At 39.4% G+C, this 27,323-nt stretch overlaps 1 protein-coding gene across 1 annotated transcript in view; it reads left to right on the top strand.

The window, feature by feature from the left end:
• Nucleotides 1-27,323, top strand: part of LOC122810691 (myoferlin-like) — a 1,883,765-nt gene that overhangs the window by 435,814 nt on the left and 1,420,628 nt on the right. The window contains 1 exon segment of the mRNA XM_044082260.1: nt 8,859-9,578. Within this exon segment, the coding sequence (XP_043938195.1) occupies nt 8,859-9,578 (720 nt within the window).

Raw genomic sequence — 27,323 nt, forward strand, 5'->3', positions numbered from 1 at the left:
GGGCCAAAGAGAGTGGCACCGTCAAATGGGCGTTAGTAAAGGAAGACTTGAAGGCTTCCATAAAGGAACATAAGCGCATCCAGGATTGTCTGCGAAGAGCAATCGCTGAAGCTGCTGCCCTACTCGACAACCGACCGCCATGGGAAATCAGCCTCATGGACGAGTTAACAATAGATGTAAGGGTATTAAGTTGCTGTCACTTTTCTGAGACAGCCGCATCTGTAGTACCCTGGAGGGTATCTCCCAACTCTTTGACTAGATCCCTCTGTAAAATGGGTCAGATAGTTCAGGGATCGCATGGAAAAAGCCGCTGAACTGAAAATGCGCTTCCCGTATCTATCCATCGTCCTAGAATCTTTATTAGGAGGATGGACAGACGAAGAAGACTCCGACATCTCCTTTTTCGTGGCTGCTGCCACCACCATAGCGTCTACTGGAACTCCTTTTGTAAGGTAGGACTTGTCCTGTGGTGTCGTGATGTATTTATTAGGTTTCCTTGGAACTGGTTCCACTGTGTCAGGAGCCTCCCACCCCCGAGCAATTAGTTCCATTAGTTCGCCGAGGGCGAGTGACCCAGGAGGAAGAAGGGCGAGCACCAAATGCCTTCAGCAGAACTGACTCATCCTCAGAAGGGGGAAGGGACTGCCAGTCACCTCTCTGTTTCAGGATCTCCAATATGTCAAAAGAGACATCTTCCGAAGGTGACTTAGGGGACCCCTCTGACTCATCTAAGTCAGTATCAGATGTCAAGGATTCCTGTGGAGAATCCAAGTGTCTCCTCTTACACAATCTCTTCCTAGGGACTTCTTAGTGGGAGCATCCGAAGAAGCCTCGGAGGAAGAGGGGCACCAGGGTGGCTGAGACACTGGTGCCCAACGCTTGGATGTGGTCGTGGGTGCAGATGAAGATAACGGCCCTTTATGGGGAGGAGAGGTTGCTTCCACTGATGTGGCTGTCTGGGTAGACAACACCTTCCTCATCAGGTCGATCCCGCGCCGAAGAGTCCCCGGTTCGAGGAAATGGGGAGAATCCCGCATCGACCCGAGGCCCGAGGGACTCTCGCGGAACCAAGGACAGACCGTCGGCTCCGAGACTCCGGTATCGGGTCCGGAGTCGAGGTGAGAGGAACAGACCGAGAAAAGGACGGTTCTGGACCCGGGGCTCCACAATCAGTAGATCAGCCTCTTCCGGCTCCAAAGACTGAATCGGTCTCGGAGGAGGAATGGATGGAGATACAGGAGGCCTTCAAGTTTCGACACCAACTGGGTGGAAACCGAAATAAGTTTGGAGAGGGCCAAATGCTCCAATAACTTCTGCACCACGCGATCCACATCGATATCCAGTTTGGAGGAAGAACGGGTCGAAGGAACCGAAGACGGAGCCGACCTCAATAAGGTCGAAGGAGGAGGCCATCACCGGTTCCAAGACTCGAGGCTCAGGAACCGATACCAGTTGAACACTAGTCTGTGGAACCGGTGATCTAACCTTTGTTGAAGAGCTCGGAGCCGATGACTTGGGCTCCGGCGTCTTATTCCTTAGAGGACTTCGATGCCTGGTCAGAAGCATCCAGAGCCTCCTGGAAAGAAGGTTTCAATAGACCTCTGTCCATTAGTTTCCTGCGCCTATCTGTCATGACCCTCCCACTAAAGAGTGACAGATGGAGCAGTCCTCTAGTGGAGAGGGCCAAGGCAGTAGGGAACTATGGTTGTCAGTCACTGACATTTTCTGGCCACACTGACAACGCTTGAAACCTGACTTCACCTTCTCAGACATTATAGGAAAGAGAGACAAATCCAGTAATGCAGTCAAATCCGTTAAAGTTTGTCAAATCCGATAAAAATTGTCAAATCCGTATAAAGTTCCTCAACTATGGTAAATTTATGAAGGGTGTAGGCCCCAAAAATATTTAACCGATAAAATTAGTTAACGGTACCAATAACTCAACGAGACCACAACACAATCATACAGAATAATACTGAAACATCAAATAGAAATAGAATCCTAATAAAATATAACAAAATAAAGTTATATCTTAGCTTAGACTCGAGCTAGCTCCCAACGATGCGTATGCAGCAGCGGCAAACTAGATCTGAGGTAAAGGCAGAGGGGGATTGTGGGTATTAGATTGTCTCGAGCTTCTTCTCGATGCAGAGCTTGCAAGAGGCCGGCACGGAGCCGAGGATCGGCTCCGAACCCATGTGTAAGAACAAACGGCGAGATTGAACACTATCACATTATGTTTATTCCATGTAGTAAAACTTAAAACTGCTTCAATAAAATGTAGCATGTAAAAAAACAGCTCAGTCCTTAAAGGCACTCTAAAAGATAAGTGTTTTCGTTCCACTAACACATTAAAAAGGAACTTCATCAGATAAAATAGTAAAACGCCAATATTCTTCTTAAATACATTTGAACCAATCACAACAAAGAATCTGATAACACCTTTGCTAAATCACACAACAGGGCAGGAAAAAGACATAGTAATAGAACACCCCCTCTTTCATTCATTAAAATGAATGCAGCAATGTTATACAATGTATCAATAATGAGAGGGAGAAGTAGAATTAAACAGAAAAAAGATACATTTTATCTATTAAGAGCTTTGAGTTTTAGACATTTTATACTCTCTGTATCATTTAAACCTGGCCAAAACGAGCATTTAAATGGAGCTGCCAAAACAATTCTGCCTTCTCAAGTAAAAGGGGCCATGCACCACCTTGTTCTGACAGTAATAATGTTTGTAACACAACAAATTTAAAAACATGTCCAGGATTAGCAGTAATATGTCTTGCCAATGCATTTGTTTCTCTCCCTAAACGAATATCACTAAGGTGCTCACTCATTCTGTTTTTCAATTTATGTTCAGATTTCCCTACATAGAAACATGAACAATGAGAATAAATCATAGTTGTATTACAGTTTGCTCTACCATAATTATTTACCTTATGTTTTTTAATGAATACTTTGCTAGTTTCAAGAATGTAATGACAAAAAATGCATGAACTACATTTATACATACGTCCTATTTTACGTGTAAACACAATGTGTTCAAAAACTGATTTTAGGCTCTGTCCCTTTTTGTAAACAAAAATAGGGGAACTATCTAAACGATCCCTTAAAGTGTTTTCTCTCCTCAAAATTTCCCAATTTTTATAAAGAATATTCCTAATCATATGACTCTCGGCATTAAATATAGTGAGAAAAGCATGAGAGAAATTCTTGTTATATTGACTTGTTGGTTCAACATTGTCATTTATATTGGGAATAGTTACATTATTACTCTCCATTGGTGCAGCATAGCCAAAATCTAACGCAATCATATCATTAGGGACCATCCTATTACACTTATTACCCAAAATGGGGCTAAAATGCCCCCAGCTCTTTTTTCAATAACTTCTGAACTCAGTTCATTAACTAGAGAATCTGGATACCCTCTATATAGGGACATGTTTTTCATTTTATCAATCTCCTTCAAAAATGATGACCAAGTAGTAACCATCCTAGCTGCTCTAACAAATTATCCTTCGACAATTGCTCGCTTCTGTGTATAAGGACGGTTACTACTAAAGTGTAAAAAAGTGTTGGAGTATGTCGTTTTCTGATAAATTTCTGCTACAAATATATTATTAAGGATATCCTTAATATTCAGAACATCTAAATAGGCTGTTTGGTCCATATTCATGGAATGGGTGAATCTCAAAAAGGATGTGGTGTTATTAATATAGTCAGTAAACTCAGCAACAGCTGTACTAGGGCCATTCCATAAAATAAAAATGTCATCCAAAAAGCAGGTATATGACACACAATAAGTATGCCAAACAGATGGAAACAAAAACCTTCTCTCCCATTCATGCATTACTCTGTTTACATATAACCCACCACATGAGGACCCCATAGCCACACCTTCTTTTTGGCAGTAAAGCTCTTTGTTAAATAAAATAAAATTTTGCTTTAACACCATATCTACTAATTGTTCAAAAGTATTAATCTGTTGTTGTGCTATATCCTTAAGTCTAAGATATTCACAGAACCAGTCTTCACCAACATCATAGGGTATGACTGAATAAAGATCTTTGACATCGATAGTGATACACAAATAATCACAATCAAATGTCACTGTAGCTAATCTCTTTAAAAGTCCCATGAGTCTATACACAAATGTGGCTCATTCCTGACAAAACTCTTTTAACTTAGTGTCAAAGAATTTAGGTAATGGGTGTGTAATAGACCATCTGGCATCAACTATTGGTTGCATAGGAGGCTTGTTCAGGTTTTTATGAATTTTAGGTAATCCAAAAATTGTAGGCGTAACTGGATATAACACAGACAGATAATTATACTCATCCACAGAGATAGACCCGTCAATGAAAAGGTCCTGCAAAAAACTTCTAATTCTTGAATATGTGATATTTAACTCATGTGAACTATGCTCATATGTTTCACTGTCCAAAATGTTTTCCATCTAACTATTGTAATAATTTATATTCATGATAACCGACCCCTCTCCCTTATCAGGTTTCATGAATCGAATGCCTGATGTTGGTAATAAAAAGTGTAAATTTGATTTCTTGTACTCTGATAGGTTGTTCTTAGCTCATTTAATACCTAACTGAACTGAATGTCCTGATTTAGAACAAATAGACCTAATATCCACTCACGCATATGTTCAAAAAGCTCCAAAGATGGATGGGGGGGGGGGGTTAAATGTGCTAGAAATTGTCAAAATATTATTTGAACAAGTGTCATTATGAAACATTAAATTCAGATTCAATTTACACACACAAAGTTTAAGGTCAAGCAAAACATGCACCATATTAGTTTTTTGCTTGGAATAAAAGACAAGCCTTTGGATAGCAGATCACAAATATCAGTATCAATGGCCACTGAGGAAAAGGTATAAATTTTAAAGTAAAAACAACAACACTCAAACACAACACCAGAGGGTAAAGATTCCTGTGGTTGTACCGATGTAATAGATAACTCCACAAAATGTAAATAAATAAAACATCCACAGGAATCAAGCAAATGGTCAACAACGAAGAAATAAACACGGACTATAAAACCAGTCCAATTTTAATAACAAAAGTAAGCGCTTTCACCTTTCGGCTTCATCAGGCATGATTCAAAAAACAAACTGTCATTTAAATATTCAATCCTTGCTTTCAATTGGTGAATAAAACAATGACATCATTTAAACAGATAGATAAATAAACTAAAAATGAATTGCATATTTGAAAAGCATATTTAAACAGCTACAATAAATAATCAATTTATGCACATACAGCATATGCTGTGAATACATAAGGAATACTTAAAAACGTAACGTAAAAACATAAGCGTCTTGAACTAACACCTAATAACACTATAATGCATACAAAATAAATTAATTATAAATTACTTTACATAAGTAAATATTACAGAATAATAACTTATATGACTGTGTAACTTTTACCATCAACAAGGAACTTAAGCAGAATGGTAAACAGTGTTTCAAACAGACACGGTAACCTTTCGCTTCCATAAAAGATGGGTTTTAAAGAGGCTTTATCATTCAGCCCAGGCTCTCTATCTGCTGAACATCTGATAATCTATCTAAGTTCACTTTCTTCAGTTAAGGTAACTATATCTCCACCTCGTATGCTCAATTTAAAAGCTTGCATAACTGAAAAAGTAAAAGTATGGCTTGGGCCCCTGTCCATAAAATGTTTAGCTAAAGCATTAGTATGGGTACCTACATGCATATGGTAAACATGTTCCCTTATGCGTTCCTTGAGTTTCCTGTTAGTCTTTCCTATATAGAAACATTCACAGGAAACACACCTAGCTAAATAAACTACATGTTCACTCTGACAATTAGTGATAGTATGAAATGTAAACTCTTCCCCTGTAACGACATGTACAAACGAGGACCTCTCATCTATATATGGACATTGTTTACACTTCATACAAGGATGTGTATTCTCTAGATCAACGGAGGAATGATGGAAAGCCCTGTCTAGTGGACGTTGACAGAGCATATGCTTCAAATTCTTCCTGTTTCTAAAAACATAACCTGGTTTAGGTCCTACTACTTTACTTATATTCTGATCTAACAGAAGTATATCCCAATACTTCTGGAATACATCCTTGATCTTAACTACATCCGAAGTGTAAAACATTGATACCCTCAAGTATCCTGTACTAAAAGGACTCTGCACCTGATCCTCCGTAGACCCTCCTTCAGAAAAATATGGTCTGGCTCTAGTTGACCTAAGAGAATTTGCAGCACTAATAGCTTCATCAACTTCACTCTGTTTATAACACCTCTCCAATAACTTCTCCTTGAGGTTAGAGATTTCCAACTCAAAGCCATCATCAGTCGGGTTAAGCCTCGAGGCCCTCATGGCCTGACCCTTTACTAAATTCTTGAAAACAAAAGGAGGATGCATGCTATCCCTATGAAGTAGGGTGTTCCTATAACATGCTTTACGATAAATAGCTGTATTCAGCAAGCCATTACCAAGCCTAACTCTATCCACATCAAGGAAGGAGATACTATATCTAGAATAATTGACAGTGAAACTAAGAAAACTAGTCAAATTATTCACGACTGATACCAACAAAATTAATTCATCTTCTGTGCCAAACCAAATGAAGAACAGGTCATCTACAAAACGTTTATAAAACAAAACGTTACTACGGAACTCAGGTAGAGGGAACAGTTGTTCTTCCTCCCATTTGGCCATCACTATGTTGGCGTAGCTATTGGCACATGAAGTGCCCATAGCTACGCCATCATTCTGCAGAAAAAACTCATTATTGAAAGTAAAAACAGTATTCTGCAGGACAGTCTCTAAAAATAGAGTTGTGTTCAGTTAAATATTGATGTACAATAGATACGCCCAAGTCATTAGGAATAACTGTGAACAGACTCTTTACGTCCATGGTAACCAAAATGTAAGGTTTATCATCAGGTATTCCCCTGGTAAAAGTATATAATTCTAAAAGAAATTGCTTACTATCCCTTAAAATGGTGGGATTCGCATCAACTACAGGTTTAAGAAAATACTCCAAGTATAATGACAGGGGTTCTGTAACCCAACCTCTTCCAGCTACTATCGGGCGTAAAGGTGGTTTCTCCAAAGATTTATGAATCTTGGGAAGGCCCTGAATAGCTGGGATAAGTGGCTTATTAACTCTTAAGAATTTAAGTAAGGTATAATCTATATCGCTACATTTGTAAAGTTCATCTAACATGTCATAGATCTTAAATATTTTATTAGTAACATTGTCTAATCCAATCCTAGAATAAGACGTCCTATCACTCAACATTGTCCCCATACTATCTAGGTAATCATCTAGGTCCATTACAACAATAGGACCTCCCTTATCTGCGGGACGAATAACTATAGAGGAATCCTTAGAAAGATTAGATAAAGCTCTTCTCTGATGGAAACTAAGATTTTGTCTACACTGTTTCCTCCCTTTCAATTTATTGGACTCAATTTATATAAATCTTGTTCCACTAACCTTGTGAAAGTATCTACCAATGGATGCAAGGGAGGAACGTACAAACTAGGAGTTCGGAATATCTTACTATTATCTAGGCCACTAGCTTCCACAAATTCCAACTTTAATTGTAAATTTCTTGCAAAAAGTCTTGTATCTAAGACCGTATCTGTGATATTGCTTACTCCACTGGGAATAAATGTTAATCCTTTATTTAAAACCTGAGTCTCATACTTAGTTAAAACCTTATGAGATAAATTAAGCACTAAGAATTGGGAACTCGTTCCCACATTTTCTTGAGGGTGGGTCCAGTATGTTCTCCCCCCAAACCCTTCAATTTCACCTTCCCTCTGCTGTTTGTTCTCTGTCTCTTCCCAATTCTTAGTGGAACAAGATTTATATAAATTAAGTGAGTCCAATAAATTGAAAGGGAGAAAACAGTGTAGACAAAATCTTAGTTTCCATCAGAGAAGAGCTTTATCTAATCTTTCTAAGGATTCCTCTATAGTTATTCGTCCCGCAGATAAGGGAGGTCCTATTGTTGTAATGGACCTAGATGAGTATCTAGATAGTATGGGGACAATGTTGAGTGATAGGACGTCTTATTCTAGGATTGGATTAGACAATGTTACTAATAAAATATTTAAGATCTATGACATGTTAGATGAACTTTACAAATGTAGCGATATAGATTATACCTTACTTAAATTCTTAAGGGTTAATAAGCCACTTATCCCAGCTATTCAGGGCCTTCCCAATATTCATAAATCTTTGGAGAAACCACCTTTACTCCCCTATAGTAGCTGGGAGAGGTTGGGTTACAGAACCCCTGAGATTATATTTGGAGTATTTTCTTAGACCTGTAGTTGATGCGAATCCCACCATTTTAAGGGATAGTAAGCAATTTCTTTTAGAATTAAATACTTTTACCAGGGGAATACCTGATGATAAACCTTACATTTTGGTTACCATGGACGTAAAGAGTCTGTTCACAGTTATTCCTAATGACTTGGGCATATCTATGGTACATCAATATTTAACTGAACATTCAGATTTTACCAGTTAACTCTATTTTTAGAGATTGTCCTGCAGAATAATGTTTTTACTTTCAATAATGAGTTTTTTCTGCAGAATGATGGCGTAGCTATGGGCACTTCATGTGCCAATAGCTACGCCAACATAGTGATGGCCAAATGGGAGGAAGAACAACTGTTCCCTCTACCTGAGTTCCGTAGTAACATTTCGTTTTATAAACGTTTTGTAGATGACCTGTTCTTCATTTGGTTTGGCACAGAAGAAGATTTAATTTTGTTGCTATCAGTCGTGAATAATTTGACTAGTTTTCTTAGTTTCACTGTCAATTATTCTAGATATAGTATCTCCTTCCTTGATGTGGATATAGTTAGGCTTGGTAATGGCTTGCTGAATACAGCTATTTATCGTAAAGCATGTTATAGGAACACCCTACTTCATAGGGATAGCATGCATCCTCCTTTTGTTTTCAAGAATTTAGTAAAGGGTCAGGCCATGAAGGCCTCGACGCTTAATGCGACTGATGATGGCTTTGAGTTGGAAATCTCTAACCTCAAGGGGAAGTTATTGGAGAGGTGTTATAAACAGAGTGAAGTTGATGAAGCTATTAGTGCTGCAAATTCTCTTAGGACAACTAGAGCCAGACCATATTTTTCTGAAGGAGGGTCTACGGAGGATCAGGTGCAGAGTCCTTTTAGTACAGGATACTTGAGGGTATCAATGTTCTACACTTTGAATGTAGTTAAGATCAAGGATGTATTCCAGAAGTATTGGGATATACTTCTGTTAGATCAGAATATAAGTAAAGTAGTAGGACCTAAACCAGGTTATGTTTTTAGAAATAGGAAGAATTTGAAGCGTATGCTCTGTCAACGTCCACTAGACAGGGCTTTCCATCATTCCTCCATTAATCTAGAGAATACACATCCTTGTATGAAGTGTAAACAATGTCCATATATAGATGAGAGGTCCTCGTTTGTACATCTCGTTACAGGGGAAGAGTTTACATTTCATACTATTACTAATTGTCAGAGTGAACATGTAGTTTATTTAGCTAGGTGTGTTTCCTGTAAATGTTTCTATATAGGAAAGACTAACAGGAAACTCAGGGAATGCATAAGGGAATATGTTTACCTTATGCATGTAGGTACCCATACTAATGCTTTAGCTAAACATTTTATGGACAGGGGCCCAAGCCATACTTTTACTTTTTCAGTTATGCAAGCTTTTAAATTGAGCATACGAGGTGGAGATATAGTTACCTTAACTGAAGAAAGTGAACTTAGATGGATTATCAGATGTTCAGCAGATAGAGAGCCTGGGCTGAGTGATAAAGCCTCTTTAAAACCCATCTTACGGAAGCAAAGCGTTACAGTGTCTGTTTGAAACACTGTTTACCATTCTGCTTAAGTTCCTTGTTGATGGTAAAAGTTATACAGTCATATAAGTTATTATTCTGTAATATTTACTTATGTAATGTAATTTATAATTAATTTATTTTGTATGCATTATAGTGTTATTAGGTGTTAGTTCAAGACACTTATGTTTTTACGGTACGTTTTTAAGTATTCCTTATGTATTCACAGCATATGCTGTATGTGCATAAATTGATTATTTATTGTAGCTGTTTAAATATGTTTTTCAAATGTGCAATTCATTTTTAATTTATTTATCTATCTGTTTAAATGATGTCATTGTTTTATTCACCAATTGAAAGCAAGGATTGAATATTTAAATGATAGTTTGTTTTTTGAATCATGTCTGATGAAGCCGAAAGGTGAAAGTGCTTACTTCTGTTATTAAAATTGGACTGGTTTTATAGTCCGCGTTTTTTATTTCTTCGTTGTTGACCATTTGCTTGATTCCTGTGGATGTTTTATTTATTTACATTTTGTGGAGTTATAAATTTTAAAGTCACCAAGGGAGTTCTCCACAATATTTAATGCTGATACTGCATTCAAAGAGTAATTTACAGGCACTAGTTGGATAGTCATCTCTTCCCCCTCCGGGAACCTCTGTTGTTCCCTCTGTACTGACTGGACCCCCTCTGATATTGAAAATGTCCCTGTTGTCTCATGGCATTCCAGTTCGTATTTGATCTCTGCTGGTTCATCAGATGTTCTGATCGTCTCAGGGGAAGAAAGTTCTTGTCTAAAAAATCATTCTCTAATTCATTCTCTAACTCAACATCTCCCATGGTAGCCAAATCAGACTGCTCTCTAATATTGGAGGCAAAGTTCATTCTTCTGTTCCAAACTTGCGAGTGTGGTGGTGGGGGATAGGCAGTGTTATTCCTGTATTCTTCTATATCACTTGTTAATTTTTTAATTTTCCTATTTTTAATTATTATCATCTGTTCATCTATCAAATGCAAAATACGTGAGTATTCATATCTGTTGTCATTAAAGGTCACATCTTGTAAAATGGCCTGGTCCAAACATAAAGTGTCTCTAGTAAGAGAGTCAATTAATTCTGTGCTATGCTTAATCACCAGCTCCATATATTCGAATCCATGCTTGTAGAATAATTGCAGGAGTTGGTTGTGAAAATTATATTTATATTCTGTGAAGGTTGTTGTTGTGTAACATCCATTCTACCCAAAGTCAATCACCAAAACACAAGAGAAAACAAACCAACAGTAATTATCGAAAGAAACAGAGAAATAAATGGCTCCCACAAACCAGAATGGGTTTATTTCACATAGTAAAACTTAAAACTGCTTCAATAAAATGTAGCATGTAAAAAAACAACTGAGTCCTTAAAGGCAGTCCAGAGGATAAGCACTTTTGTTCCACTACCACATTAAAAAGGAACTTCATCAGATAAAATGGTAAAATGCCACTGTTAGGTGTATGTGTATGGATTGCTGTTTGTTTGGTGTGTTTGTGTTTTGTGTATGTGTGTCAGAACAGCGAATGTTTTCCGTTGGAAAACATTTGTTGTTCTGCATGTTCGATGTTGTCAGCGTTCACTGAATAGGGGTCGATATTAGAACATTCGACATTTTAAAAAGTCAGTGTTCTAATATAGACCCGGTTTACCATCATGGGTCATATGCATGCTCCTGGCAAAGACTTGGTCCAGTCAGCATTACCATATAGACACAATGTGCTCACATGGTTAAAACTTACATCTGATGATGTAAAAGAATAAATGTATAAGTTGGCTGTACCTGAGTTGATTATGGACATTCAAGGATTGCAAGAGTCTGTCTTCTTTATGCTGTGGAGAAGGAAAAATGGTAATGAGATTGATGGACTGATTCAAAGAAAGCTCAATAACTACCTTATATATGAAAGAAGGGTTGGTCCTAAGGGTTACCTTGTCCTTTTGAAAGATGAAAAAATGTGGAGAAGTCATAACCACTTGCATTTCTGAAACTCACTTGGCTGAAGTCAGAACTACAAGTAAAATAGTCTTCCAAGTACAGAATTTAAAGGGAAATAGAGGAAGCAGACTCAAATGGCAAAATATTAAGCTTTTTCTAAAACATAATTTAGGCCCCAAGGAGACAAAACAGCTCTTCATAGTGGCCTAATGCACAGGACAGTTTTCAAAAAACTATTTTATCAAACAGACATGAAATAAATTACCTTAGCCACAAAATGGGAATAAAAAGGATGACTCCCCAAAAAGGATAATTATCTGCCCAATAGCAATTGAACTGAAAGAGGTGGATCTAAGGGCAGACAAGCAGAGGACTGACAGCTGTGCTTTGATGGAAAAGAATGCCAGGCCCCAGTTCAGCAGCTCACACAAGAAAGAAAGAATAGCAGGAATACCAAGTTGTTCTTCTGGCACCAAATAAAAAATGTTTCCCATTAGGAAACATAGGCTTTCACTGCAGCTGATTTTCTAGCCTCTTGTAATACCTGTAGAACATTCACTGAAAAAGGTGCCTGACTGGTATCACAATCCTGTCATCCAAACAGTTTAGGTAAGGGTTTGGAGATTTGGATGAATAAGAAAGCCTTTGTGTTATGTCAGCCAGTTTAGAACAAGTTTCTACTGTCCATCTTTCCTGACACTAGACATAGTCTGGAGTAGAATCTTTTTCCTGCTGCCACTAAGGATCATGGGCTAGACATGTCTTTTGCAGTTGTAAGAATTTCCTCTGTGGGCAAGGGAGAACCACTTTTGTTGATCTCAGATGAAAGGGTGGGTAAAGGTGTACCATACCACACAGCTAGGAAAGGGAGCCTGAGCCCTGGATACAGTGCCTATCTTGGATCAGTGTTTTTTTTTCAGGGAGTCTCACAGGAAAAGAAAACAAAAAGTTAAAAACTCGGTTTCTCGTGTTTTTATTTCCATGATTAGGGTAAATTTACTGGGATTTGCTAAGGAATTGATTTCTGCTGTTACTTTTCCGAATTCCTCTTCACAAATGAAAAGATGAAGAATTCCCCCCTTTTCTGACTGATTCACAGTCAGAAGAACAGGGATTAGATGAAGAGTGTTGTGCTTTAGGGCTTTCTTCACAAACTGAAGATTCCGATTCTGAAGAAAGTGTTGCTTCAGATTTCCATCAAGAAGGCCCATCTTTTTCTGAAACTTTATCTAAAATGAAAGACGTTTTCTGTGGGAATAGAATTAGATCCATATTTCCCAATAAATGTATTTTGCTGTGTTACAGTTACACAATCTGCAAGCTGTCCTTCCTGTTTCATCTCCTTTAAAAAATGTTTTCCAGACAAATTCTGCTTTACCTTACAGTCAACCTCATGCCACTAGGAAGTCTCATAGGTTATATGTGGTACCTCACATTCACAGACACTTGTTTTCTAACTGTAAAGCAGACCCCACTGTGATTTATTTACCCAAAATTGCTTCTTGTAGACAAATTGCTAATGCTACTGCCATTTCTTCTAATAAGAATGAGAAATTTGGTGAGAAGGTTTAATGTTCATCCTGTTGATCACTGCTGCAGTAGCCTTAGCTATACATGTTACATCCTGCCAAGGATATAACAGCCAGCTAGCTTCCAAAGCTTCAGGACACCTTCCACCACACCCAAACTGTCAGGCAGCTCGAACTGAGCTGACTAAAAGACAAGTTTGGATGCAAAGTCCTTCAGAGCTTTACTGCCGCTGAACAGTACTCTCCTCTGAGGCAAATGAGGATCAGTGATCGGCTTGTGCTGTTCCTTTGCTGGGTAGATAACTTCCCTTTGGGGTAAAAAAAAATCATTTTTTTATGTTGCTGTTTTATAACTTTCTTCTTCAGGAAGCTAGGACTTTTGTATCTTAATGGACAGTCATGAAACTGTAACACTTTTAAATGGAGTGTCCATTTTCCATGTCAGTTTAAAAGTGGTGTAAAGTAACTGAAAATTTTTTTTCTGTGGGGAAAATGTGTTCATGTTACTTTTGTGAGACTGGCATAGTGTTTTAAATTGCTCTTTACTGTGTTTTTCTGTCAAAAAAGTAATTTTAGTAGACTGGTAGTGTTTACTGGCATTTGCTGCTTGCCTTCCCCAGGGAAGAGGCAGCATTTTTGGCTTGACCATGGAACAGACTACTGGTGCCATGGGTAGTCCTTCTAGCCACTACAAGAAAAATAAAATTAAGCAAACAGCCTTTGCTATCAGAGCAGGCTGGCAATTTGCCTCCACTGCAGGTGGATGACTGCTGTAGTCATTTGTTGTTACTCAGAGCACTCATCTTTTACTCCAGATCTCTCTGGTGTAGAAGCTGCAGCCACTATGGGCTGGTGGTTAGCCATGTGCTGTTTGAATGGTGCGGTCCCTTCAATGGGCAAGGGAGAGCCATTCTTTTCACTGTTGTGTCAGAATGCTGTACTGATCCCTGGGGAAGCTGGAACACGTGGAGACCAATTTGATTTATCTATCCTCAACACATATCTGACATTCCCAAGTTCAAAATGTGACGTTACAACAGCTTTACCTCTCTGGGCAAAGATCACTGGGACTCTGATGGATCTCACAGCCTCTTCTCATGTTCCTCTCAGGTTCCCAGGAGGCCAGTTGCAGGGCGTATCAGACTTTTCAGGCTCATTCTTTCTTGCCTCAGTTCTATCTACTGCACCAGTGGTAGCTTTCTTCAGGCTAAGAGGAATACAAATCTATCCTTATTTGGGACGATTGATTCTTTCTCTCAGGAAAGGGACTTTCTTCATCATCATTTACATGTATGCCCAGGGCAAGATGCCAAGGTAGGGTATTCCTGCTGAAATACAGTCCAGTCATTACTCTCTTGAGGATATAGAACTGTGCTTGAGAAGACAGAATACAGTTGCAGCTTCCCCCTTTTGACCCGGACAAAACAACTTTCTATTTATTTCCCTGACTTTGTCGACAGTCAGTCAGGCTGACTGGTTCAAAGCACCTTCCTTCCTTCTGCCTTGGGGCTACTGGTATTTTAAATCCCCACAATGGTACTGCATAAATGTATGATGGCAACACAAAAAATATATGGACTGGCCACAGCCAAGATGGGACACTGTCATTCAGATAAATGTACCAGATCAAAGACCTTGTGGTGGGTGAGCTCATATCACCTAAACAGATCCTCATGTATTTCAAGAATTGACTTGAGGGGAACTCCAGACATAGATCTGTTCCTTCTCCACTGAATTACACCAGTTGCCAAAGCCAAGTTTTGCACAAAAGGTTTCATTGGAAACTGGGATCTCTCTCATTCAATTGGGGCAATTTTCACATGTCCATTAATGCCTGCTCCACTCCTGCCTCTCTCCTCCCAAAAGGTCAAACAGGACAAGCCAACCATGATTTTACCATGATTAGCTGGCCTCGACACTTGGCCAGCAAACCCTGGAGGTCTCAGTAGGTACAAAACTGTACTTTGTCACTGCTGTTAGAAACATAGTTGGCACCATTTTTCCTATCAAAAATAAACAGAAAAGCAAGCATTTGCCTACTCCTTCTCAATTTTCTTTGGATAGGAGTAATTTAATGGGTCTGTCTCAGGGTTTAATTCAGACCATTGATCCTTCTTATAAACTTGTTTCTGGAAAAAGAAAGAGGGATACCTCTTTTCTTGATGATATGATTCTAAATTTGAACAGGAATATACAGGAACAGATACAGGGTTTTCCTCAGCAGATAGCTCAGTTTCCGATTCTCCCTGTGGAGGTTACTTCTTCTCTAAAACTACTACTAGAATGTGCTAGTGTTTTCAGCAGGAGAACACTGAGGTTTTTCAGTCCCTCAGAAAATACTATGTATGTATTTATTAATTTGACATTTGTTGACCATGAGTGTCTGACTGAGCTATAGCCCTTTTTCAGTGGAGGCCAGGGGAGAGACGCTCCACAAAAGTACACAACAAGGTTACAACAACAGAGTATGCATCTGATGTGATAGCACAGAAAAACAAAAAGGTTACAAAAACAGCTTTCATTTGAGAACATTACAGAAAGTATGGAGAGTGGTAATCAAATTGTTTACAAAAGGTTGCATATGATGTAAATGTACAGAACATGTAGTAAAAAAAACAGTTGTCTAACTATTTACACGTTACTATTCTAATTGTTCAATTATAATAAGGAAGTGGTCAGATCTGTTGCTGAAAGTCAAGGTGGAAGAGAGACAGTGTACAAGTTAGGTGATAAAGAAGAGGCAGGAGTCTGATCCAGATCCTTCACCCATTCCTTCTGTTCTGTCTGCTTTAGAGGATGTGTGCATTACAGATGCAGTTTTCCTGATAGTCAGCCAGCTTGTCCCTAAAAAGGCAGATTGAATGTATACAGTTCCTCAGTCTTTTAAGTGTTTTTACACTATTCCCAAATCTGACCCAGCAGTTATAGCTTTAGTTGATGCCACTGATACTAAGCACCTATTCAATTCCAATCCTACTCTTTCTGATAAAGATGGCAAAAATGATTGATAGGTAAGGGGGGAAGTGTATATTTCTGCAACTTTTATTTTCAGAATTCTGAATTGTGAGGTTCATATGTTTGTTCTGACTAATTGTGAAAGCATGAGGAATGTTATTTTTGTTGCAGTTTCTTCTTATTAGGAAAAATCTACAGTAAATAACTTAGCTTCTTCTATTGCATGTGTCACTACTCTGTTGTTTACAGTGTGTGTGTGCATGCGTGCATGTGTGTGTGCATGTGTGAGTCTCTTAATACGTCTTCCAGGGCTATGGCCACTGGTACTATTTTGAGGAAGTTTGCATGGCAGCTTTCACAGAACCTCCCAGATAATGTTAAAAATGATATTTTAAATTCTCCCCTGGGTAGAGATGAAATGTTTGACCCCTCTGCTACAGAGGTGATCAAAAAGTGTGATGAAAGAGGGAAGCTGATCCAGGGAATCTCTTAAGAATTTTCAGCCCTCCTTTTCCAAATTTTCCAGGTGATTTTCTGTCTCTTAATCCAGTTTTAGCAAAAAGCTTAAACAGTTTCAACAAAATACAGGTAATCTGGCATTTAAAAAGAAATGGCAAGGGGGTTCAAAAGAGAGGACTTGAACCTGAACCTCTCAAAACAAATGAAAGTCTAACAAGTCTGAATGCCTGTTCAAGAGACCTTATGCTCCCCTTGCACACTGGCCCTTTTTTTCTTCCAGAAAGGCTCATTTTTCTCTTTGGCAGCAGACCATTTCAGCAAATGGGTTCTGGAAATCACCCAGCAAGGTTGCAGATGGCAGTAGGAGGAAATTCTTCCTTTCCATGGGGTCATTTCTTATTCTCCAGATCAGAACCTTTTGTTTCATAGATTGTTACTAGGCTAATGACCTGGGGGCTTTTCTAAGCCTAGCCAAGTTTTCCGAAAAGAATAATGATGTCCTGTACCTAAATAGGACATTCAGGGCCAGGCATTTATAAGCTACCTCTGTCCATAAGGGACATGGGTGCCAGGCCCAGTATAAAATTTATTTCCTATCCACTGGTCTAGGTTGTGCTTAAATTGGGTAATAGATGAACTAAGCTTCACGTGGATGGGGAAGCCTGTTCCATAGGCAGTGCAGTCTCTAAGACACATCTGTGTCTCCAGCATGTCCTGTTTAAGTCACAGACAAAATTCAGGTCCCTAGACGTTGTATTTCTGGTGCTGTTTGACTTAAGAATATGCAGGAGATTCACAAGTGTGGGGTTTGTGGATGCCTTGTAAGCCAGGCATTGATTATCCCTCAGCAATCTGTATGAGACTGAGTAGAGGGAAAGAGCTTTAAGGCATTTTGTAAGGAACCTCTGAGGTCACTCTAGTTGCATATGCCTGGTCTGGTACATACTGAAGGGATCATTGTTATCTGTGATTGGTCTGATAAGGGCAGAGTATGGTGGGATAATGACCTCTTTGGGCCTAGATACCATGCCCTTATAAGTTGCACAGCATAAAAGGATTTCCTCACCATTGTGGTCATATGGTGGTCAAAGGTAAAGCCACTGTCTACATGTGTACCCAGATCCCTAACCACTGAGTCGACTGTTAGGGGCATATTATCAACATGGTAGTTAGGTGGGATGGTTGACTTCCCAAAGACTACATTTATGCTTTTCTTATCATTGAGTTTAAGTCCATGGCTTTGACACCATTTGTCAGCCAGAAATAGGGTTTCTTGGAGAATGTTGGTGTCTGCAGGGGAGTTGCTGATAACCCCATCTTGCAATCCTCTGCAAACCTAGTCAGCCATAAACCTTCAGTATTTGCTTCTACTTCAGAGAAATAGATGCCAAAAAGAAGAAAGCCCAGTGCCAAGCCTTAGGGGACTCTTCTAGTGACTGGCCTCTTGGTGGAGGTGGCCTCACTGTTTTGACCTCCTGGTTCCTATCAGTGAGCCAGTTGGCTATTCAGTGTGAGATAAAAGGGTTTTTACCTGATTTAGTGAGCTCGTCTATAATGCTTGAGTGGGATATTGTAGCAAAGCCTTGGCCAGGGTGAGGTAAGCTGAATACACAGTCTTGCCCTCATCCATTACTTTGGTGACTCTCACAGAGATGTCCATCAGACTTAATAGGCATGACCTTCCTTTAACAAAGCCAAACTGTAATGGGTCCAGCATTTGCAGATTTTTATTTCAAGTAATACTGCCTTATAGTCATATCTGACAAGCAAGGACATTGCACCAGGTGAGAAGCATCACTTCCCCATGTTCTTGATTACAAGGTGAATGATGTCTGTACCCCAGTAGGAGAATGGACCAACAGTTCCAGATGCTGGTATTAACAAAGTTTAGGAGTCACTGGGCTTGTGGTGTAGGATTCCCAATCTATATAGGGGTACTTGAGACACCCCATGAAGATCACATTGGTTTGAATGGTGAGAGACTAGTACATTAAGATAGGTATTATGGGTTTCCTGGGACATGGAGGGGGGCCTATAGATTGTAAGGATATGGTACAAGACCCTGTTTATGGTGAGCTGCACATGTATGAGTTCCACTGAGTCATACACTTTACCTAGTCTGTGAGTCATACACTTTAACTAGTCTGGATGTGAGTTTGTTTCTAATATTGACTGAGAATTTTCCGCCTTTTAATTCTGTCCTGTGCCGTAACTGGTCTAAAGATGGGAAAGACATTATTAACCTTACACTGCCAGGGTGCTCTCTGTGACTTTAATCCATGTCTCTGTTACTACACAGATGTCTACACACTCTAGGGAGAGGAAGGCTTGCAGGGAGTGGAGTTTCTTAAGACTTCTAGCATTGAGTGGTACCATCTTCAGATATTTCTTCATAGGTTCAGTTAATTCAGGAAGTTTATCAGTTTGGCATCGCCTAAAAAAGGCCTTATGGAGTTGAAAGAGGTCTTTGCCATTATCCAAAAGCCTAGAGAGGATAAGTGCAGACCATCTGTGGCAAAGCAGCATAGTCTGTCAACCATGTCCTCCCAGGTCATTAAATATTGTATCCCCTTGAGTGACACCAGAAGCTAAACTGTTTGTTAAAATCTTTAATTTTCTGTTGGTGATGTGGCATTGTTCTTGGGGAAGGTAGTATAATGCTCAGTGCTAGGTTTATACCTGCCTGAGACACACAGTCTCAGCGAGCTTGATCATGTGTCACTTCATATAGTCAATAGAAGTACGTTTCAGGTCATTAACACCCACATGTACAATGACAGATTTATACTGGTATCTGTGGTTCAGTTACTTAAGTGCTTGTGTGACTTGACAGATCCTAGCCCTGAAAAGTCAGCTAACCATGACTATCTCCTGTGAATAGGACATCAGTGTGCCTCACTATAGAATCACCAGTGACCCTTAAGTTTGACTTTGTACTGGTTTGCCTTAAGGGCTTAGCAGTAGAGGCAGTGGCTATGATGTTACCATGTGTAGCTGTGGGTGGTGTTTTAACAGAGTTTTTATGTGATGGCTGAGGATCCTTTTTTATTGAGTTGTGCAGGAAAGGCTTAGTGTTTTAGGAAGGTTACCTGTAAGTACATCAACATAAGTAGTTGTATATGTATGGTCTTTACCCTGTGCAGTAAGTGTGCTACAGTTGTCACTGACAACCTCTGTAGGATACGTTTTGGTTGTATGGAGAGTTTTTCGTCCAGTGTTAAAATGTATTTACACCTCTCACATACTTCACCTGTTTTATTAAGTGGGTTATCATTGTACAGCAGGCAATTGATACAATGCCTCAGAATACCTGTCTCTGCCAGACTGGCCACAGAGAGGGTCAGAAAGTGCACATCCATGTCTACTGATCTAATAGGGAGGAGTGAGAGAAATAAAAAAAAAATGAATAGGTCAGTAGTTAATAACATATAATATGCTGTTCCAATGAGTGATAGAACCAGTTCCTTCTTCCTTGGCGGAAAAGCGTTTTTATTCAAGGATGTTCCTAGTGCCAAAGAAAGAAAGAAAATGTTTGGAGATAAGTTCTGGATCTTTCTTTCCTAAACCTGTTTGTTATAGTGCCCATACTCAAAATGATATCACTTCACAACCTGCTACTTAATCTTCCTCTTTCAAGTTTCCTGGTAACACTAGACTTAAAAGATGCTTATTGTCACATTCCTATTCACCTGGACTTCAAACATTTCTCAATGGTTTGCATATCTTTATCACGTTATTACTTCTCTGTCTTGCCCTTTGGGCTATTCACTGCACCAAGAGGGTTCACAGAGTGTCTAGCTACAGTTTTAGCTCATTGTAGGCTACATAGTATCCATGTTTTTCAATATTTAGACAGCTTGCTTATCTTTACAGAGTCTTTTTCACAGTGTCAGGAATCACTCGTTTGTGTGAGAGATCCCTTACACAAGCTGGGATTGCAAGAAAATATTCAAAAAGTCTTTCTTGACTGCTCTACACAGGATTGTGGTCTTGGGATATCAACTAGACACCTTAGCTCAAAGAGCATTTCTTCCACAAAAAATACAGCTGCAGCTGTATGTACTTCTAAGGTTTTGCACTCAGACTTTGATCACTGTCAGGGAATACCTCACGATTTTGGGTTTCATGGCATCTATGATTCTGATACCCCTGGCAAGACTCCACATGAGAAAGATGTAATGGCATCTGAAATCTCTTTGGTCTCAGCTTCAGCACCATTTATCTTTTCAATTCCTGATGCTAGGATTTATCATTTGGTAGAGGCAACAGATGTCCTTAATTCCAGGTCTTCCCTTCTCCCTCCCTGTTCCAAAGCAATCAGTCACCACAGATACTTCAGACTTTGGTTGGGGAGCAGTTTTATGAGGGATAAATGTGCAGCGGGTGTGGTGAACCAGGGGCAGATGCAAGCACAAATAAAAAAGGAGATGCTTGTCCTAATCAATGCACTCAACTCTCTGAACCATCTTTGGTTCTCAGGACTTCTTCAAGTGGTTACACAGAATACTAAAATCATGTGGCACATCAACAAGCGAAGTGGAATGAGGTGGTACCCCTTTTGCAGACTAGCCATGTTAGCTTGGGATATTGCTTCACAGCACATTCTCACTCTACAGGCATCCTACATCGTCAGAGCAAACTTGTGTGACAGACAAACTGAGAAGGACAGAGCAGATCCTCACAAATTGAAACTTAGTCAGGAAGTCTTCCATGGTTTGGTCCATCAGTGGGGAGTTCCACAAGTAGATGTCTTTGCCTCGTATAGTAACAGTTAACTGACAAGATTCTGTTCCATGAATTCATAAACCAAAGCCTGGAAGACACAGGTCTTTTCTTTTCTTTGGGCAGGACTCTTTCTGTATGCTTTCCCACCCTTTCCACTAATATCCAGGGTACTTCTGAAGATTCAGAAGGAATTCCCAAAGATCATTGTGGTGACTCCCTTCTGGCCCAGGCAACTGCGGTTCTCACTTCTTTTGGAAATGGCCAGGGGCAGTTACCGCAAGCTTTCTCACAAACTGGATCTACTCACACAAAAACAGGGATGTTTGATGCACCCTGACATCAATCAACTTCAACTGACTGCCTGGATGATAGGGTCTTAATTCCTTTTAGGCACCTGTTTACTGAGGATGTGAGGCAGGTATTAATGGAGACAAGAAAGTCTGCTACTAGAAAATCATATATTAACAAATGGAAAAGGTTTTCTAGTTGGTGCCATCTACATAACCAGCACCCATTCAGGGCTAGTTGGTCTCTGGTTTTACAGTATTGGTGTGAGTTAGTGTCCTATGGCCATTCTTATTCATCTGTCAAAGTTCATTTATTGGACATATTAGCATGGCTGAGTATAGATCCTCATCTTTCAATTCACTTTCATATCAAAGAGTTTTTGAAAGGGGTTTTACATAAGAGGCCTCCTAGAAAACCAGTGACCCCCTCCTTAGGATCTTAATTTTATGTTAGAGAAGCTAACACCTGCTCCATTTGAACCAGCTAACCTGGCTGACTTGAGCTTCTTAACATGGAAAACAATTTTACTGATTGCTCTGACCTCTTGAAGGGTATTTGAGTTGCAGGCTCTTATGGCGAGTCAATCCTGTCTCATTTCCTATAGGGACAGGGTTTCTTTGAGAACTGTTCCTTCTTTTATTCCTAAAGTGGTATCTGAGTTTACTTTAAGCCACTCTATCCATCTCCCCATTTTCATTCCTAAACCTAAAAATAGGGGGTAAAGGATATTGCAAAACTTGGATATCCACAGACAACACGGGTACTAGCTTCACAGAACTAACTCTTTCAGATCTTGTTTGATTCTTGTGAAGGTGAGAAGAAGGCACAACCTGTGTCAAATCTGACTGTTTCCATTTGGTTGTCTAAGACTATTACCTTTTGCTATGCTCACCATAACAAAACTATGGGTCAAGGCCCACTCTACCAAGACCTTGGCATCGTCTGTGGCTTTTTGGAAAGGGCTGGACTCTAGAAGTATTCTAGAAGCTGCTACTTGGTCCTCTGTACATACATTTACAAAACACTGAAAGCCTGATTCCTTTTCTAAGTCTAGATCAGGCTTTCCTAGGACCATTCTGTAGCAGCTCCTGAACTCTTCTTCTGCCTCCCAAATGTAGTTAGCTACGGTAATCTACTTGTATAACTAAGGCTACTGTAGCAGTGATCAATGTAATGAACATAGCACAGTTGTGTAAGTAAACTTGAAATAACAGTAGATGTTTGAATGATCACTGTTGCAGTAGCGGCTCCCTCTCTCCATCCCTCTTGTTTTCATATGATTTTTATGCCAGATTATGAACATTTATTTATTTATTTTTGTTCCTAGCTTTGTCCTTTCAGAGCTCAGCCTCTGTCTTTCTGTTGGTAGGAAGTCTGGGAATGGCTTTGCACCGTCTTTTAATCAGCTCAACTTGAGCTGTCTGACAGTTTGGGTGCATGGAAGGGCCCTGAAGCTTTGGAAGCTGTCTGGCTATTATATCCTTGGCAGGATATAACCCATATAACTAAGGCTACTGCAGCAGTGAACATTTGAACATATACTGTTATGGTAAATTTGCTTACAGAGCTGTACATTCGTCTGCCTCTTTAAATTTCAGAACTTTAAACCACTAGGCTCACATGTTAATATTTTTACTTCTGTCTTTTGAGAACATGAAAAAGTTAACTGTTAACCTCCTCTCTTATGAGGTGAAAAAATATTTGAATGCCTTTCTTTTATCTTCTTATCATGTAGTTAGACATTCCTTAGTGTTCTTATGTTACTGCTAATATTGTCTCCAGAAGAGTTGCTTCTAGGTCAGTCATGAGAAGACTAGCTTGGTTATATCCTCAAATTTTCCTGAAGATGTTAAGACTGAAATCTTGAACTCTGTCTTGCAATAGGAAGTTCTATTAGGCCCTTCTGCAGCTGAGGGTCTTAAGACAGATGATGATGGAAGAAAGTGGATTCATGGGGTGACTCAAATCTTCTAACCTTCCTGTTTAAGGTAAATAAAAAAATCCTTCTAACTCAGCTCCCTTTTTCAAAAATCAGTTTAAGCAAGAAGGGATAAACTAACATGTTTTTAAAAGGCAGTGGCAAAGACAACCAAGGGAAAGGCTGTAAAAATCAAAGACAGTTCAACCCCCCCCCCCCGGCAATCTCCCTGTAAATATTCTTTATGACACCAGTGTATTGCAGACAAGTGGGTTCTGAGTGTTATTCAGCTGGGGTACACTTGGCAGTGTGAGTCCCCTCCCTCCTTTCCAGGAGATCCCTCCTTGCTCAGTAAACAAAATATCCATTTTTCCTACAGTTCTGGAACAAATGTTATTTCAGGGGGTCATAGAGCCCATGCCTTCCTGCTAGATGGGCAGAAGGTTTTAATCAATGATTTTTCTGGTGCCAAAAAAGGGGATCTGGAGTCCTATGCTAGACCTCCTCTTTTTAAAAACTTCTCAAGGGTCCTAAATTTCAAGATGTTATCCCTTCAGACCCTGCTATGTCTAGTCCCTTTACTAGCTTTCCTGGTAACGCTGTATTTAAAGATGTCTACCATCACATACCCATTTGTAAATATTTTAGAAGTTTTTTAAAATTTTCTATATCTGGTTTATGTAATTATATGTTCATCATTCTCACTGCTGCAGTAGCCCTTAGGCTGTATGGGTTGTGTCCTACCCAGGATACAGCAGCCTACAAGCTTTACAAAGCTCTGCTGACCACTTCACACTGTCTGTTAATTGGACAGCAGTGTGTAGGAAAATCGGCAATCAGAGTGAAGTTTTCTTCATTATTTTTTTGCCGGCTTGAGAAGAAGCAACTCCGGCGCTTCAGCAAAGCAGCAGTTGACTTTAAGCTTCAATTCTGCTAGATATGTCCCCAGCAGGGAACCTTCACACACAGAATTGGTGTCCTTTTAAGAAAAATACCATATTTTTAGTTTTGCTGCAGTAAAACGCAGACATACCACCACAAGACTGAGTAAAAACTTTCTTTAATAAAAAACGTTAAAACGAGGCTTTACATGAACTGATGAGAAGGGATGACATCATAATCAAAACGATATTAATAAAACTATTAGCAAGGTGCAAGACACCATCTTTGATATGCTTATGACAAAGTGTATTACTAAGGAACTGTTTGATTTCTTCTTCATAAGTTCATAGGTTGGTACTAGGCTATCAGCCCTAGGGCCTATACAAGCCTAGTCATAACAATTCCCTGGCTATTTCTTCTCACACTATTTACTCCCTGGACCCCTGTCTAGCAGGGTGATTGACGTGATCCCCGGGGTGAATTTCCTTTCTCCCATCCAATCGTCAAGGTTCCTTTTGAAGAGAGCCAAAGAGGCACTCTGCTTGACATGTATGGGCAATCTATTCCAGAGTCTGGGGAGTCTCTGAGTCAGGAACCTATCCCTCCAGCATGTTTTGTTTATTGTGATGACAAGGTTTAGATGGCTCTGAGGGATTGGGATTTCTTTAAGTGTAGCATGTCCAACAGCTCTGGGTTTGACATGGCCTTGTATGTTAAGCAGAGATCGCCTCTGAGTAGACGATATGTGACAGAGTATAGCTGAAGTTTTTTAAGGTGGTCAGCGTAGGGTATCTGCTTTAGGCCTGTGATTCTTTTAGTGAGGTATTTCTGCGGCCTTTCCAGTTGTTGCAGATGTCTTGAGAGGTACATACCAAATGGGGCATTTGAAGTTACACATCCACAAATACCTTCATTAAGTGGGTTGCCTAAAATTCATAAGGATCTAGTGGATCCACTGATACAGCCAATTGTGTCAGGAAGAGGGTGGATTACAAAACCTATGTTAATTTATTTGGAATATGAACTAAAGAAATTGTTACTGCAAACGACTATGGTATTGAAAGATACCGCTCATTTTTTGGCGAAATTATATCGGGTAATGAGTACCTGTGGGCATTTTTCAGGTCTGCTGTTAGCTACCTTGGATGTATGCAGTTTGTTTGCAGTGATACCTAATGATTATGGAATTGAGGCCATCAGGAAATATGCATGGTCAGAGATTGATAATATTCAGATAATTTGCAGACTTTTGGAACTGGTTCTCGATAATAATGTGTTTACTTATGGCTACAATTATTATTGGCAAAAATGGGGAGTAGCTATGGACACACCCTGTGCAAATAATAACTCCAGTCTTGTTCTAGCTCAGTGGGAACATGATCATGTTTTGAACATCTCTAACTCGTGGAGAAGTAATTTTATTTTCTATGGGCGATTTGTGGATGACATCTTCCTTGTACAGGAAGGTGGCAAGAAGGCTAGAATTTGTAGCCTATATCCACTACTGCCTTTTTTTGGACTTTGATCTACATATATCTGATGTGGAAATAGTTTCTTGATGTCAAGTTGTACTTGGATCCTGAGAGGGGCATAGATACTACCCTTTTTAGAAAGGACACCTGGAGGAACCATCTTCTACATAAGACGAGTATGCACCCTAGGCATATCTTTTCCAATATAGTGGAGAACCAAGTCCCTTGAGTGTCAAGGCTATGTATGCATGGTAGTGCCTTTTTACTTGATTATAAGAAGTTAACTAAAAACTTTATGGAAAGAGGGTACAATAAAAAAGATGTTCGGTTGGACTTTAATAATGTTATGGAACTAAGAAAGAGAAAAGAACGTCCCTATTACTCAAGACAACAAGCTGGTAATATTACTAGACATATACATGGCCCCAGAAATAAGCGTTTAGGATGCATGTTAACCTACAGTACAGACATTGCGACGATATGTTATTAGGAAGTACTGGCCTGTGCTTACAATTGATGAGAATTTAAAAAAAGTTGTAGGGAAACTCCTAGATTTATTTTTAGAAAGAGAAAAAACTTGAAAAGACTTATGTGCCTTAAAGATGGTATGCAAAGGAATGGACATGATATCAGGAAGGGCACTTTTAAATGTGTCCTCTGTAAAGCTTGTACATCTATAAAGGTCTCCAATGAATTCAAGCATCCCACGACAGAGAAGATTTATTATTTTAAGGGACATGCAGATTATAATAGTAGGAATTTAGTTTATGTGGCCACCTGCACTTTATGTCCTGCCTTTTATGTTGGTAAAACCAACAGACTATTAAAAGAAAGAATTCGTCGTCACCTCCGGGATATAAAGAATTGTGTCGAAACAAATGCTTTATCAAGTCTTATTAAAGGCAATAAAAAAATCATGTCTTTAAGTTTGTGGTACTTGAACAAATACAGGAGGATATAAGAGGTGGAGATTTACATAATAGAATGGAAATCGTGGAGGTAAAATGGATTATGGACTTAAGAGCAGACCCCACACCAGGACTGAATGGGGTGGTTCCCTTAAAATCTGTTCTAAAAGGGCAACATCTCTTTAAACTCCTCTGAATTGGCTAAGGAAGGAGCCTTGGCTAAACTCTATTGACAACTGGATATACTACCCGTGTGGTTTTATTGGAAGACAAATAGGAGTTGGCTTGCTACTTGTGTAAGGATTGGTTGCCAAATATATTTTTAAAGGAAGGTGATTG

The sequence above is a fragment of the Protopterus annectens genome, chromosome 9.part0, assembly GCF_019279795.1.
Source record: "Protopterus annectens isolate FY-2018-M chromosome 9.part0, PAN1.0, whole genome shotgun sequence".
Lineage (NCBI taxonomy): Eukaryota > Metazoa > Chordata > Ceratodontiformes > Protopteridae > Protopterus > Protopterus annectens.